Consider the following 14,967-nt stretch of genomic DNA (forward strand, 5'->3'; position numbering starts at 1 on the left):
AATCAAACTTTCATTATTTGTAGATGATATGATAGTGTACATTAGTGACCCCAAAAACTCTACCAAAGAACTCCTAGAGCTGATAAATACCTTCAGTGATGTGCCAGGTTACAAGATCAACTCAAAAAATAAGTCAGTATCCCTCCAATACACAAAGGATAGAGGTAGCAGAGAGGGAAATCAGAGAATCTTCACCTTTTATGATAGCCACAAATAGCATAAAGTATTTCGGGGTAACTCTAACCAAGGAAGTGAAAAATCTATTTGACAAGAAGTTTAAGGCATTGAAGAAAGAAATTGAAGAGGATACCAGAAAATGAAAGGATCTCCCATGCTCTTGGATGGGTAGGATCAACATAGTAAAAATGGCAATTCTACCAAAGGCAATCTATAAATTCAATGCAATCCCCATTAAAATCCCAACAAAATTCTTCACAGATCTTGAGGGAAAAATAATCAACTTTATATGGAAAAACAAAAAACCCCGGATAGCCAAAACAATCTTATACAATAAAGGAACTTCTGGAGGCATCACCATCCCTGACTTCAAACTCTATTACAGAGCTACAGTAATGAAAACAACTTGGTATTGGCATAAAAACAGAGAAGCCGATCAATGGAATCGAATCGAAAACCCGGATATTAGCCCACAAACCTATGAACAACTGATTTTCGACAAAGTAGCTAAAAGTATACAATCGAAGAAATAAAGCATCTTCAACTAATGGTGCTGGTATAACTGGATGTCAACCTGTAGAAGAATGAAATTAGATTCATATCTATCACCATGCACAAAACTCAAGTCCAAATGGATTAAAGACATCAACATTAATCTGAACACACTGAACCTGATAGAAGAGAAAGTGGGAAGTAGTCTACAACACATGGGCACAGGAGACTACTTCCTACATAAAACTCCAGTAGCACAGACAATAAGGACAACATTAAATAATTGGGACCTCCTGAAACTGAGAAGCTTCTGTAAAGCAAAGGACACTGTCAGTAAGACAAAAAGGCAACCTACTGATTAGGAGATCTTCACCAACTCCACATCAGATAAAGGCCTGATCTCCAAAATATATAAAGAACCCAAGGAACTAGACTTTAAAATGCTAATTAACACAATTAAAAATGGGGCACTGAACTAAACAGAGAATTCTCAACAGAAGAAGTTCAAATGGCCAAAAGACACTTAAGGTCATGTTCAACCTCCTTAGCAATCAGAAAAATGCAAATCAAAACAACTTTGAGATACCATCTTACACCTGTCAGAATAGCTAAAATCAAAAACACCAATGATAGCCTATGCTGTAGAGGATGTGGAGTAAGGGAAACACTCATCCATTGCTGGTGGCAATGCAAACTTGTGCAACCAATTTGGAAATCAGTGTTGCAGTTTCTCAGGAAATTCGGGATCAACCTACTTCAGGATCCAGCAACACCACTCTTGGGAATATACCCAAGAGATGTCCTATCATACTTCCAAAGCATTTGTTCAACTATGTTCATAGCAGCATTATTTGTAATAGCCAGAACCTGGAAATAACCTTGATGCCCCTTAATGGGAAAATAGATAAAGAACGTGTGGAATATATGTGCATTAGTGTACTACTTAGCGGTAAAAAACAATGACATCTTGAATTTTGCATGTAATGGATGGAATAAGAAAACACTATCCTGAGTGAGTTAACCCAGACCCCAAAACATGAATATCATATGTACTCACTCATAAGTGTATCCTAGCCATAAATAAAGGATATTGAGCCTATAATTCAGGATCCTAGGGAAGCTAAATAAGAAAGTGAACCCAAAGATAAACATGTAGATATCCTCCTGGATATTTGAAATAGATAAGACTGCCAGGCACAAATTGGGAGCTTGGGGGTGGGGGTGGGGTGTTGTAAGGGAAGAGGGGGAGAGAGAAGTGAGAAAGGGAGGATGCGGAGAGCTTGAGGGAATGGGATGTTTGGGATGTAGGATGGATATGGGAGCAAGGAAGTAGATATCTTAATTAAGGGAGCTATTTTAGGGTTGGCAATATACTTGACTCTAGAGGGGTTTCCAGGTGTCCAAGAAGATGTCCCCAGCTTGTTCCTTGGGCAGCTGAGGAGGGGGCGCCTGAACTGGCCCTGTCCTATAGCCACACTGATTAATATATTGCATATCACCATTTAACCTTCATTTGGTGATGGATGGAGATATATAGACAGAGACCCACATTGGAGCCTTGGACTGAGCTCCCAAGGTCCAAATGAGGAGCAGAAGGAAAGAGAACATGAGCAAGGTTAGTCAGGACTGTGAGGGGTGTGCCCACCCATTGAGAAGGTGAGGCTGATCTAATAGAATCTCACCAAGGTCAGCTGGACTGGGACTAGTGGAGCACGTAATCAAACCGGACTCTCTGAATGTGACTGACAATGAGGGCTGACTGAGAAGCCTAGGGCAATGGCACTGGCTTTTGTTTTTACTGCATGGACTGGCTTTGTGGGAGCCTAGTCTGTTTGGATGCTCACCTTCCTAGACCTGGATGAAGGGAGGAGTACATTGGACTTCCCACAGGGCAGGGAACCCTGACTGCTCTTTGGACTGGAGAGGGAGGGTGAGGGGGAGTAGAGGGAAGGAGAAGGAAATTGGAGGAGGGGAGGAGGTGGAAATTTTTAATAAAAATTAATTTTAAAAAAAGAAATAGAATCAGTAAGTCAGAGATGAAATTGCTTAGTTGCTTGCTGATCTACAAACAAGTTTTACAATGTCAGCCACATGAATGAGATGAATAGAGGCTTGAATAACTCACCCTGTTTCTCCCCCTCCCCAGAGAACTCTGTGCAGACCCCTGTGTGTGTCTCTCTTCCACTTTTCTGGAGAAAGCTATAGCTCTGGACAATTCAGAGCTGGTCACTGGCAATCACATAATCTTATCCCTTAATCAGAAAAATAGCAAAATAACACACAAAACACATTTTGAGTGTTTTAGGAATCACTATGCAGTTGAGATAACAACTACTAGTTAATCATTTACCAAGAAAACGTGAAAGAAAGGAACAAAGCTTATATCAGGCCATCAATGCTATACATCTCATGGAGCTATAAATTTTCATGGAAGTTATAAGGTTCATCTTGAATTCCTTAGACTTTCAGAGTGGAACTCACTTAGAATGGTCAAATGGTGACCAAATAAGAAGGGAACAAATTAAAGTACCTATATTGACATCCTGATTCCTAGTAGTGGACATGAACTTCCTTCTTGGAATTATGAAATCCCTTGAATATAGATGCTACTACCCATTGAAGTCATTCATAGAGAAGCAAACTAATTAATATCATTAATGTGACCATATTAGAATTCAGGATACTCTTTTTAATTAAAAGCATATGTAGCATATATTATTAATTTATTATGCTGTTATATACTTGGATTCTCTATTAAAGAAACCAAGGGTGAATATTTAAGAATCTCAAAGAAAAGAGGAACTTTGGTTTATAATGAAAAGTACAGTATGAAAAAAATGACCATTTTATTAAAATGTATTTTGAATACATTATACAGACAAATAAAAAATTCTTTGCATTTAACAGATAAAAATCAAATGTGTGCAATGGGATAAATGCAATTAGTAGAGTGCCTGCTTGATTTCATTGTCTTAGCAAAAGGATGCTGTTTCCTTGGCAATGTCTACCCACTTTGCTCTTACAATTCTTCTGCCCTATGTTCCAAGAAGATGTGTGCACATTGGGTTGAGGGAGAGAGGTGTAGATGATTTATTTAAGGTTTGGTGAGCATTATCCTTCAGTCTCCCCTCCTTCATCTTTCTCTTCAATCCCTGTGGCCATCAGGCAAAATAGTTTTAGAAAATACTAACTAACCACTAGTTTCCACAAATTCAATTTCTAAAAATGTCAGCAGACAGCATCTGAGGACTATAATAAAGATGTTTTCACTTTGCTCTAAACTCCTACCTGATGACCTTGTAAGTATTTAAAGGTGCATTGATTTGTGATTTCCTTTTTTTTTTTACCATAAAAGACTTCATAAAATCATTACAGTGTTGCAGGCACAGTATTTCATGTAACCTGAATACATGTCTCTGAGGTGTAGTCAATCCAGAATAAACAATCTCTTTGAAGTGAAAATGTGTTTTTGCCCTGAGAACAGTCATAATTTAACTTCCAAGACTTTTTCTATAATCTAAATTGTTGTGGGGTTTTTTTTTTTGTTCGTTTGTTTGTTTGTTTTGAAAAAAAAGCTCAGAATACCTCCACGTGGACAGATGTGAACATTTTCAGGACTTCTTAATGTTTTAATGAATCAAATCCTTACATTTTATAGAAATCTCTAAGTAAGAGCTTTAACTTCTTTTACTTTAGTTAACTTGGAAATTACTAAACTTTGGTATTGTGCAGGTGAACAACATAAGACATATTCCCTCACATTGCTTTGCTGTAAATATTGTGATGATTTGTGAGTTACAATGACGGTGATTTTTGAGTAATTGTTCATAGACTTCACCCAAAAGCATGAACTTTTCAGTTGAGCCTGCAGCTTGTTCTAGGTTGATAAAACAGGTCGTAAGATTGACATCTCTGCCTTCCCTCTAACTGTATCCTCTGTTTTTTTTTAACTTTGGTTCAGATTTCTCCCATTAAACTTTGTACACAGACATGCCAAACATTCAGAGAAAGGCCCTAGGAGAATGAGATAACAGAAACTTCCTCATTTCTCTAGTCCCCTTCAAAGTTACTCATACATAGTGTTACTAACATAGCTTCACAGTTTATGGAGGCATCAGAACCCACAGATAAACTACTGGCAGGTTTTACAACTTCAGAGCACACCTACAAGGCTCAAGTTACCAGCACTTTCCTTACATAAAACTGTATGATTACAGTGCCAATGGACAAATTAACATATATTAGGGCTGAGCTATGATGGTTATTCCTGGACACTAGCTACCACCATACCTACTGACTCTATGAATGAGGATGATTTTAATTTTAATAACTCATCCTTTATTCACTAGGGTCCTTTTTCAATAGCCTCTGTATATCAATTTTGATCCCATGAATTATAATGAACTGTCAGAAAAAGAGATTAGTCAGCAGTAAAATTAAATTTGATAAATGTATATTTTGACACATAAAATTATATATATATATATCAAACATAGCTTATTAATTAAGATGTTTCTATTATTGATGTCACTATTTTTTAAATTCTAAATTTAAATTATGAATAATTTATGTTTATCTGCTTAATAACTAAAATTATTTCCTAAATTAGCCTAGAATATGAATTCATTTTATTAATTTTTTAAAACATTTCCTTTACAAAAACTGCAAAAATAAATCATTAGTACTTCATGTCTAAACACTATGTTTGAAATTCAAAAATTAAATGAACCCCTTAAGCCTCTGTTGTATATTCAAGGGTTTAAAGGAACCTAATAGGCCAATTCCTTCAAGGAGGGATGACTTTACCCACTGAAATCTGTCTTATTGGAATAGATTTATTCAATGATAGATAAGAAAGTGAAGGTGTAAGTCACAAAACAAACCCACGTAAGTTTGGAATTATGATTACTAAAAGGGTTATTTATTTAAGGGGAAAACTTATGGATCACTGTCCTAGATAAAAGCCCTCTGGGCAAACAGGAACAGAGTCTAGCAGCCAGAAATGAGAACTAGATGCAAGAAAGTGTGTGCACAGCTACCACTGCTTTTTAAAGCAAAAGAGACCATGTCCAAGTAGGCTGGTATCTTAAATAGTATTAGCTGAAGGAGCAGAAGGAGCTCCTGTAGCACCTCTCCCTTTTGTTTAAGTGAGAGAGTTCCAAACCCAATACAAAACAACATACACTAGGAACAGATGTCAAGTATAAGATTAGAATTACAATCAGCATAAACGATACTAAGCAAGGAACATATGCTAAATGTTTTAATAAACATTCTGTCCTAAGGAGTCTAAGTCTTGTATTGGAAATGGCTTGGCTAGATCGTAAGAGGATGGTAACTAAGACTATCTAATCTTCAACCCTATTGAAGGCCTCAGAAGGGAGATAATATTACTTGAAAAGGCAGGAAGTACAATCAAGAAGCTAGCAAAGCAAACAATATATGACAGAGACAATTAGCTACCTGAGCAATCAACCAAAGTCTCATTTTGCAATATTGAAGCAACCAACTTTGACTATGGCCTAGAGTAATTGACAGACCATTTTAAGAGGAAGAAAATTTTTCAAAGCCTTATCCTGTCTTGGCAAGATTTGATAGTCCTGCTTATCCATTTCTGGATATCACATAACTTGTCAATGGTTGAGGCATTGCCAGTTCCTTGCCCAAAGGTCAATTTTGCTAAGAAGAAAACAAGCTCCAAGTGGAGTGACTTCACTGCTCAACATTCTCTCAGGAATAGATTGGTGCTGTCAGAAGCAATCAAGTCTCATATCAAAAAAACCCTAAGTTATTTAAATGTCATGTTCTACAGATTGTTGAAGTGGTTGAAGATTCTCTATCTAGACAGAATACAATCTCTATATATCTAAAGAATGTAATTTATCTGACTGCATGTACAATAAACATGAACAACTATTAACCTACAATAATTAATACCTGTACAAATTAAAGACTAAAAATTCATATTAGGATATTAAATAATCTGTAAATAAATGTGCAGCAAATGAGGACAGTGACCTCAAAATGTTAACAATTGATAAGTATTTTGATCAGTGGTAGGACTAATATATAATGCAATATTAAAATATATACTAAAAGTTGTATCAATATACAAAATGTCCTAAACAGAGGTAGAAACATGCAAATATACAATCAGACAAAATAAGCTTGAATCAATGTACAAATGTAAACAAAAGTAACAGATATGATTTGAACTTGTATCAATATATATGAAAACTATACCAATGTAAATTATCCATAAATAATAGCTCACAAGTATTCACTCTATTAGCCACTATTACTATCTCTCCCCCCCTTTTTTTTAACAAACATAGATTTCACCCAACCCTCTATCTAGTACAAGTAATAATCAACAGCTCCTAAACAGTGTTCCCAACCCTATGGACAAACTTTTTTGGGATGGGGACATCATCTTCTAGAATTGCTTCCTGCTGTCATGGGGGCGATGTTATCTTAATGGGATCCTGCAAAAATTAAGTGGTGGTTAAGTTCCAAAATTACTGTCTAGCATAGTTGCAAACAATTTCTGAGCAGTAAATAGGTTTTTGTTTTATTTTCTTTTGCTTTTCAAAGTTTTTATTTGGAGTAGAGATTGGGTGTGGACTCTTAATGACTTTCAAAGATTATTAGGAGACATTTCCAGTCTATGACCAGCTGTTGTGATAACACCTGAACTAATAATTCATTTAAACAAAACCTTAGATGGTGATAAAGACTTGAATAGTTCCAGAGAATTATCAGATGAAGCAGAAAAGGAGTTGACGATTGTTAAGGAGAAATTACGGGAGGCACATGTGGATAGGGTGAGTCCAAATCTTAATTGTATTCTAGTCATATTGCCTTCTAGAATTTCTCCTACAGGTATTTTAATGCAGGGAGAAGATATTATCTTAGAATGAATCTTTTTACTCTTAGCTTTGGTCTTTTATCATTTATAGAAGTCTGACAAAATATACATTTCCTCTGTCCTACTGGAGATTTTGACTCATCCTACAAATTTAATCCATCATTTAGACCAGTATTGCTTTTTACAGCAGGTATTGGATCTTTTAATTTTCCTGGTGAGACATGTTTTCTACAGTAACTGGGAATGACTGGAGCACAGTGTTTCCTGGTGGTATTGGGTTGCCTTGTCTATCTTTCATTGACCTACATTCATTTGTCCAATGTCAGCCTTTTTTCACACCTCCAATATGCACCTGAAGGCTGAGTCTTCCTATTTCTGCCATTCCCAGTGGAGGCATTATTCCTAGGAATCTTTTGTCTACAATTCATTCTCAATGTCCCATTCTACCACAATTAAAACATTTGGTACTTTGATGTCTTCTCTTACCATTGCTTCTCCTACCCATGCTTCAGTACCATAGTCAAGTGTCTAGACATTCATTGTATGCAAGACCCATTCATCCATGGGTGCTGATCTGATCTTTAAAGGCCCAAGAATCTATTTGCACTCAGTGTTGGCATTCTTATAAGCCAAAGATTCAATTATTATACTTATAGCTGCTTGGTCAGTTACCTCTATTTGTCTTAGCAAAAAGTCACTAAATGGTTCTCTCTGGCCCTGTTTAACCCTAAGATAAGATTCAACTCTCTTTCCTAGTTCCTGAATCCTGTTCCAAGCCTTTAAACTGCTGTGCTACATAGGGACATGGTGTGGTCGTCATAAAGAGAATCATCCTGATTCTCCTGAGAATCAGAATAAAGTCCTTCACTTAGAGTTTGATCTAGGGAAAGCTCAAGTCCTTTTGCTTTTTCTTGTTGCTCTAAAATTCTCACCTCCTCTTTAAAAAAACACCTCCAAAGTAATTGCTGTCCACTTTCTAAGACTACTGCAATTAACTGAGTCCAATCTTGAGATGTTGCTTTGCTACTGAAAGCCCAAGTTTTGACCATTTCCCTAACAAAAAAACAAATGTAGTCCATAAGCTACAATTACTTGTTTAAGTTCCTTTAGATCAGTCATACATATGGGCTCCCATGTTTATTCTTTGACAACCTTAGGGTGCTTGATGATAGATACTTTTTCTGATGTTATTACTGGAAAGGCAGACAGAACTCTGGAGAAGCTATCCTGGAGATTTTTATGCATCAATGAGGTTAAATTTTGCCTTTGTATCTTTTGTCATCAAATTTGATAATTTCCTCAATTTTTATAAATCTATTTACCACTGCCTTTTGTGATGTCTGGATCTCTTGTCCAGTGTTCTGCTCTAGTACCCTCATTGAGGATTCCAGAGTATGAAGTCTGTCCAGTAAAGATAATGTCTCATTTTTGGACATAATTTTTATAGCATGCATATTACCTTCCTGTTGAGACATTCTATCAATCAATCTGTCATGCCCCTTTGACAGAATCCAATTAAAACATTCAACAGTGCAAATTCTCTCAAATAATGTTTCAGTACCCACTGTCATTGATTGGGTTGTATGTGCCAAATTGGTTGTTTCCTTCTGTAGAGTGCTAAATATTTCTTTCAATAAATTATTATCAGTATCTACCATTTCCAAAAGTATCTCAGTTGACTGAGTTTTATTTGTTAAATTGGCCATATCCTTCTGCAGATTTCCAACCTCTTTCCTGAGAAGTGTGGTTTCAGTCTGAAAAGACTGTGCCATTTCTAAAAATGCCTCATTCTTAGCCCTATTGTCAAACCATATTTTTAAGAAAATATATTGAGGACAAGACCCAGAATCAGAAATAGTGATGTAGAAGGGACATCATATAAGTCTTGTAAAATCTCGCACATGCTGTAGGTGAAGAGCCTATTGAAACCTTGGATGGTTAGGTTGTTTAACATATTGCCCTTTTAAATTAGCAACTTATAATCTATATTTAGGACATTAAATTTTACCTGTGATTTAATAGCTGAATTAGTTGCAGTAACCATTACCTGCCAGTATGTGTTGAGGGCCACCTACAAAACTAACTCAACAGGGTGTAGTGGTGCACGTGAATTCACGTGGCTGGTCTGAAATCTGATTTTAGAGAGAAATGCTAAAAGATAAATCACAGACAGTCTGCTCTGCAGATGTTTTTATAGCAGTGGAATACACAAATGCAAACAAATTGTTAGAAAGCCATGGAACAGCTGGCTCAGAACAGGGAAGCCTGCATCTCACCCATATTTCTGTGGTGTGCCCTGGTGGGAGGCAAACAATAGGGTTCTTGGGGACTAGAAGCCAATCCGAGGCATGTAAAGAGAAAATATAAAGAATTGCTGCTGATCCTTAGCAAGAAATGCTGCTGCTTGTGATTCTATACTGAACTGCTGGATCCGTGTACAGGCCACAGTTTGCTGAGGGAGGGCTCATGCCAAACCAGACAGCCACACCTAGCAGGCAGCAGGCAGCAGAGCTGAGGGGATCTAAAACCAAATTTTGGGCATCAGATGAATGCATAAATCACAAAACCACACCAGTTTGGAATTATGATTATTAAAAGGCTTATTTATTTAAGGGGAAAAACTTACAGATCACTGTCCTAGATAATAGCCTTCGGCACAACCAGGAACAGAGTCTGGCAGTCAGAAGCAGAAGCTGGAAGCAAGAGGGTGAGTGCATGGTTACTGTTTGCTTTTTAAAGCAAAAGAGACCGTGCCCAAGTGGTCCCACAGCAGATGGTTTTATAACCTGTCCTTTTATACTGACCAACTAGAAAAACAGAAAAGACACTAAAACAGTTCAAATATTATCTAAATAAATAAATAAGCTTGAGATAATTTGGGGGACTTTCTGTACTACTCAGTTCCATGCTGCAATATATAAAGTTGAAGAAAGATTGCTTTAACAGACAAAGTAACCCATTATTGCACATTTCCATAGACATGATGACTTAAGTAATATAACACTGGGATTTTTGTTTGTTTTTCTTTTGTTTGCTTGTTTACAGATGAAATTCTGCTCAAATATTAAAGCTAATTTAAATTTAGAAAACAAAAGATCTTTCAAATGAATTATGTACAGAAAGACTATTACAACATTGAATTTATTTTGAAGATCATAGATCACAACTCTATAAATGTATTAATTAATATCAGAAAGTCAAAAGAGAAGAGCTAGCACACCAGTATGTCTACTTCCAAGTACTCTTTAAAATGCCACAGGCATTGGGATTCACTGAATTCCACTAACATCTTCACAGTAGAACACAGCGTTTCACAGAAGGTAGAGATCATGATAACCATTTATGAAACATACACACACTGATACTGCTGAGATCACACTATGTGATAATTATTTAGAAATCCAAATTCAGCTCCAGAATATGCATTCTCTGGATGAACTTTAAGTTAGACAGTGAAAACCTCAGTTGTTGAAATAATATAACAGAAGAAATCTATCATTTCTCAATTGAGGTTACAGAAAAATTACATAAACAAGAGAGATCAATTTCATAACAAAAATACCAATAATATATACCTAAAGAACCAAATCAGATTATATAACAGATATACATCATATCAGATTTTATTATTCAAATACACATTTGTGTGAGTCTTCTCTCTCCTGTTTGACAGAAATCTGTGTTGAGCAACTGTTGATAGCTGTTTACACATCTTAATTTGTTTGTACAGTTGAACTCCATCCCAAAGTCAAAGCCATGAAAAGACTGAAAATGTTGTCTCTATGCGTCATGTGGGGAATTAATAATATAAGAAATTTATCAATGAGATAAGTTTGTCAATTACTGAGGTTGTGTTATCAGAGGGAATGATCCACCACAACGTAGAATCATAAAAGCTGTAAAGAGTCAATATTTATTTCCACTTAGCCCATGGCTTTACCAATTTATGCTCAGAGGTTCATGTTTCCCAAGCCACTGACTTTATAATGTGACTCTTGGCCAGTGTCAGTTTTCAGGTCACAAACAATTCTTTGTCATGAAACTGGGAACAGTCGGAGCACCTAACACACTCAAAACCTGCAAATGTACATGTATCAGGCTGCACATGTGGTCAAATACTCTCCACCTATTTCACACACATTCTGAACAACTTTCTAGCTCTCTCTGTCACTTCACAATCTTCTTTATTTCATTCTATATGTTTATTGGATGCTCACTGGATTTAAAACTGGGACTTGTATTACTATCTATATAACATACAACAATTCAAATAAAGAGAACAGAAAAGAACAATTATATTAACCCTCTATTTGAGAAGATTATGTATTGCACAAACTTTCAGGAAGATGGGAGTTTGTTTAGATTGGCATTATTTATAGGGAGTGGTTCCTAGAAATAAGCAAAAGGAAAAATTATATCATTTAAATAAAAATGCCAGTTACTCAATATTGGTGCAATAATTACTTGTATAATAACATATGCAAAAATGTACATATAAGTGTATGTGAGCATGTATATGTACCTGTGTGGTAATAATCAAACAGGAGCCTATATAAATACTCCATCACTGAGTTACAATGTCACCTACAGTTTCTTAATATAAAATCAAGTAGACTTTTCTTTTAAAAGATCATCATTGTAATATAACAAAGTGAATAATGACTTTAGACATTGCATGTTGCTAAGGTTTGTTTCTTAAAGTAATTAATTCTTCTCAATATTTCAAATGCAGTGACAAGTTCCATTGTATTTTTTACAAACCAAACTTTCACAAAAACCATTGTCATTGTTAATGATATTTAATAATTCTGAATACCAAATAGCCTAGTTCAGTCTTCAATAATTATAAAAATTGACCATTACTCCAGTAAAATACATAATGTCATTTTGCAATGATGAGGTGCAAAATCCAAAATAAGAAAAATATTGGAAATAGTAAATACTGTTAGAAACATTGACAACTTTACAGTAGACACAATATAGTCAACCATTATCTCTTTGAATGCAATTCACACGTGTATTTAAAGGCCTTAAATTGGAAATGGAAGGGAGGAGATCAGAGAAAAATGTATACCTCAATAAAATCAATAAAAAATTTTAATTGAAATAGCTATATAAATAACTCTCTAAAAAGAACAACACTAGTAAAGTTATGAGAAAGCATTAGTCTCCCTGGCTTTCCTTGGTCATAGAAGTACATAAATAAATAGTAAACAGAGCTTGCTTATGATACAAAATATGCCACCTTTGTCTCTACTATGTGAAAAGATGAAGCAGGACCCACATTAAGAATGAGTCCCCAGATCAAAATTATTTTTGTATCTTCATGTAAAATAATACAAGAATTTTGTGAAGGAAAGAGAAGAAATAATAAACAGGAAAACTTGCATAATATAAAAACTTATATAAATGAGAAAAATGTTGAAAAACAATAAATACTGCTTGAAATATTGACAACTTTAAAGTGGTCACAATTTAGTCAACCATTCTCTCTTTGAAAGCAATTCACAAGTAAATTAAATAACTTAATTGGAAATGTTCTATATATTTCTCTCTGAAAAAAAAAAAACAGTAGTAAACTATGAGAAAGCATTCATCTCCCTGGATTTGTTGGTCATAGAAGAACATAGATAAAAAGTTAATAGAGTTTTCTTATGATTCAGAATTTGTCACATTGTGATTCTACCTTATACAAGAATGAAGCTGAATCCACGTTTAGAATCAATCCCCAGATCAAAAATATTTTCTTATCTCCAGATAAAATAATCAATAAATTTTGTGAAGGAATGAGAAGAAATAATACACTGGAACACTTGCCAGAATATAAAAACAAAGATAAAAGAAAGAAATTAAAATATTGAAAACAAGGTAAGAACAAAAAAAATATGGAGAAAAAAACTCAAATTGGGAATGTGGACTATGGCAGCCCATGTGCTTCATTCCCTGTGAGTCTCCTTAGAGATCTCTTTAGAGCAAGCTTGACATCGTTATTCCTAAGACTGTAAATAAAAGGATTCAACAGTGGCAGCAAAAATGTATAAAATATACTGAGAAGTTTCCCCTGAGCCACAGACTCATCAGATGATGTTTTGATATGTGTAAGCATACCCAATCCATAGAATAGGGCAACAGTGACTATGTGAGAACTACAGGTGCTCATGGCTTTGTACAAACCCTTACCTGATGACACCTGAGTAACATTAAAAAGAATCAAAGCATAGGACATTAAGATGACAACACTAGATGCAATGACCACTGTGCTAATAACAACAGAACTCACAAGCTCACTGGCATAGGTGCTGCTGCAGGAGAGCTGGAGAAGGGGGAAGATATCACACAGGTAGTGGTTGATGATGTTAGAATCACAAAAGTTGAGCCTGATCATAAACCCGGTGTGGACAATGGCACCAGCAAACCCCATAAAGTATGAACTGAACATCATCAGGGAACATGTCCTAGGAGACATGATGACCATGTACAACAGAGGTTGACAGATGGCTACATAGCGATCATAGGCCATGGCTGTCAACACATAACACTCAGAGTTGGCAAAAAAGCAGAAAAAAAACAGCTGAGTCATGCATCCTGTAAAGGAGATGGTGTTGTTTTCTGAAACAAAACTCATTAGTGTTTTGGGAGTAAAGACAAAGGAGTAACATAAGTCAATGAAAGACAAGTTAAAGAGAAAAAAGTACATGGGGGTCTGCAGGTCTGAATTTAGGAAAATGAGACTCATTAAACTCAAATTCCCCACCACAGTGACTGTGTGATTCACCAGAAACAGGATGAACAGGGGTAGCAGGAGCTCAGATTGGTCTGTCAATCCTGTGAGAACAAATTCGGTCACTGTAGAGTCATTCTTCATAGCCATTTTTGTCACAGTCGATCTGGAGAAATATTAGTAAAGGTTCACATTAAACAATGAACTCTGTCACTGACTAAAAAAGCACAGATAGAGCCAGTTGTTACAAGTTCAGGATTGTCTGAAGCCACTGAGCAAAGCATTCGGAGAACATAGCTACTCATTCTGAGAAATCTGTTTATTCTTTTCCTATTTATGATGAGCATCTACTATGATTAAACACTGGCACAACTCCAAAGTCTTTAAGCAACCACTTTCTCGTGTCTCTTTAAGCTTCTTTAAGGATTAAGGACTAAAGAAGAAATAAAATATCACTGTCTCCTAAATGGATGATTTATATAGTTTGGAGTTTTAGGGAATGTTAGGAATGTTATGAAGGAAAAGATGATTTCTCTCTCTCTCTCTCTCTCTCTCTCTCTCTCTCTCTCTCTCTCTCTCTCTCTCTTTCTCTCTCTGTGTATGTGTCCCTCCCTCCCTTTTTTGTCCTAAATATGTCAGTGCTGTTGTACCACATAAGACCCTTCACACCAATATCCTAAGGAGTTTAAGTTTCTGACAATGAAGAGTT

General features: G+C 35.8%; 1 protein-coding gene across 1 annotated transcript; it reads right to left on the reverse strand.

The window, feature by feature from the left end:
• Positions 1 to 13,454: 13,454 nt before the first annotated feature.
• LOC125409812 (olfactory receptor 8C8-like) lies at positions 13,455 to 14,411 on the reverse strand. The gene has a single exon (XM_048448997.2). It carries the CDS (start codon positions 14,406 to 14,408, stop codon positions 13,455 to 13,457), a length of 954 nt encoding a protein of 317 aa, XP_048304954.2. The 5' UTR covers positions 14,409 to 14,411.
• Positions 14,412 to 14,967: the final 556 nt, after the last annotated feature.

The sequence above is a fragment of the Myodes glareolus genome, chromosome 4 (genome assembly GCF_982192425.1).
Source record: "Myodes glareolus chromosome 4, mMyoGla1.1, whole genome shotgun sequence".
NCBI classification, from domain to species: domain Eukaryota; kingdom Metazoa; phylum Chordata; class Mammalia; order Rodentia; family Cricetidae; genus Myodes; species Myodes glareolus.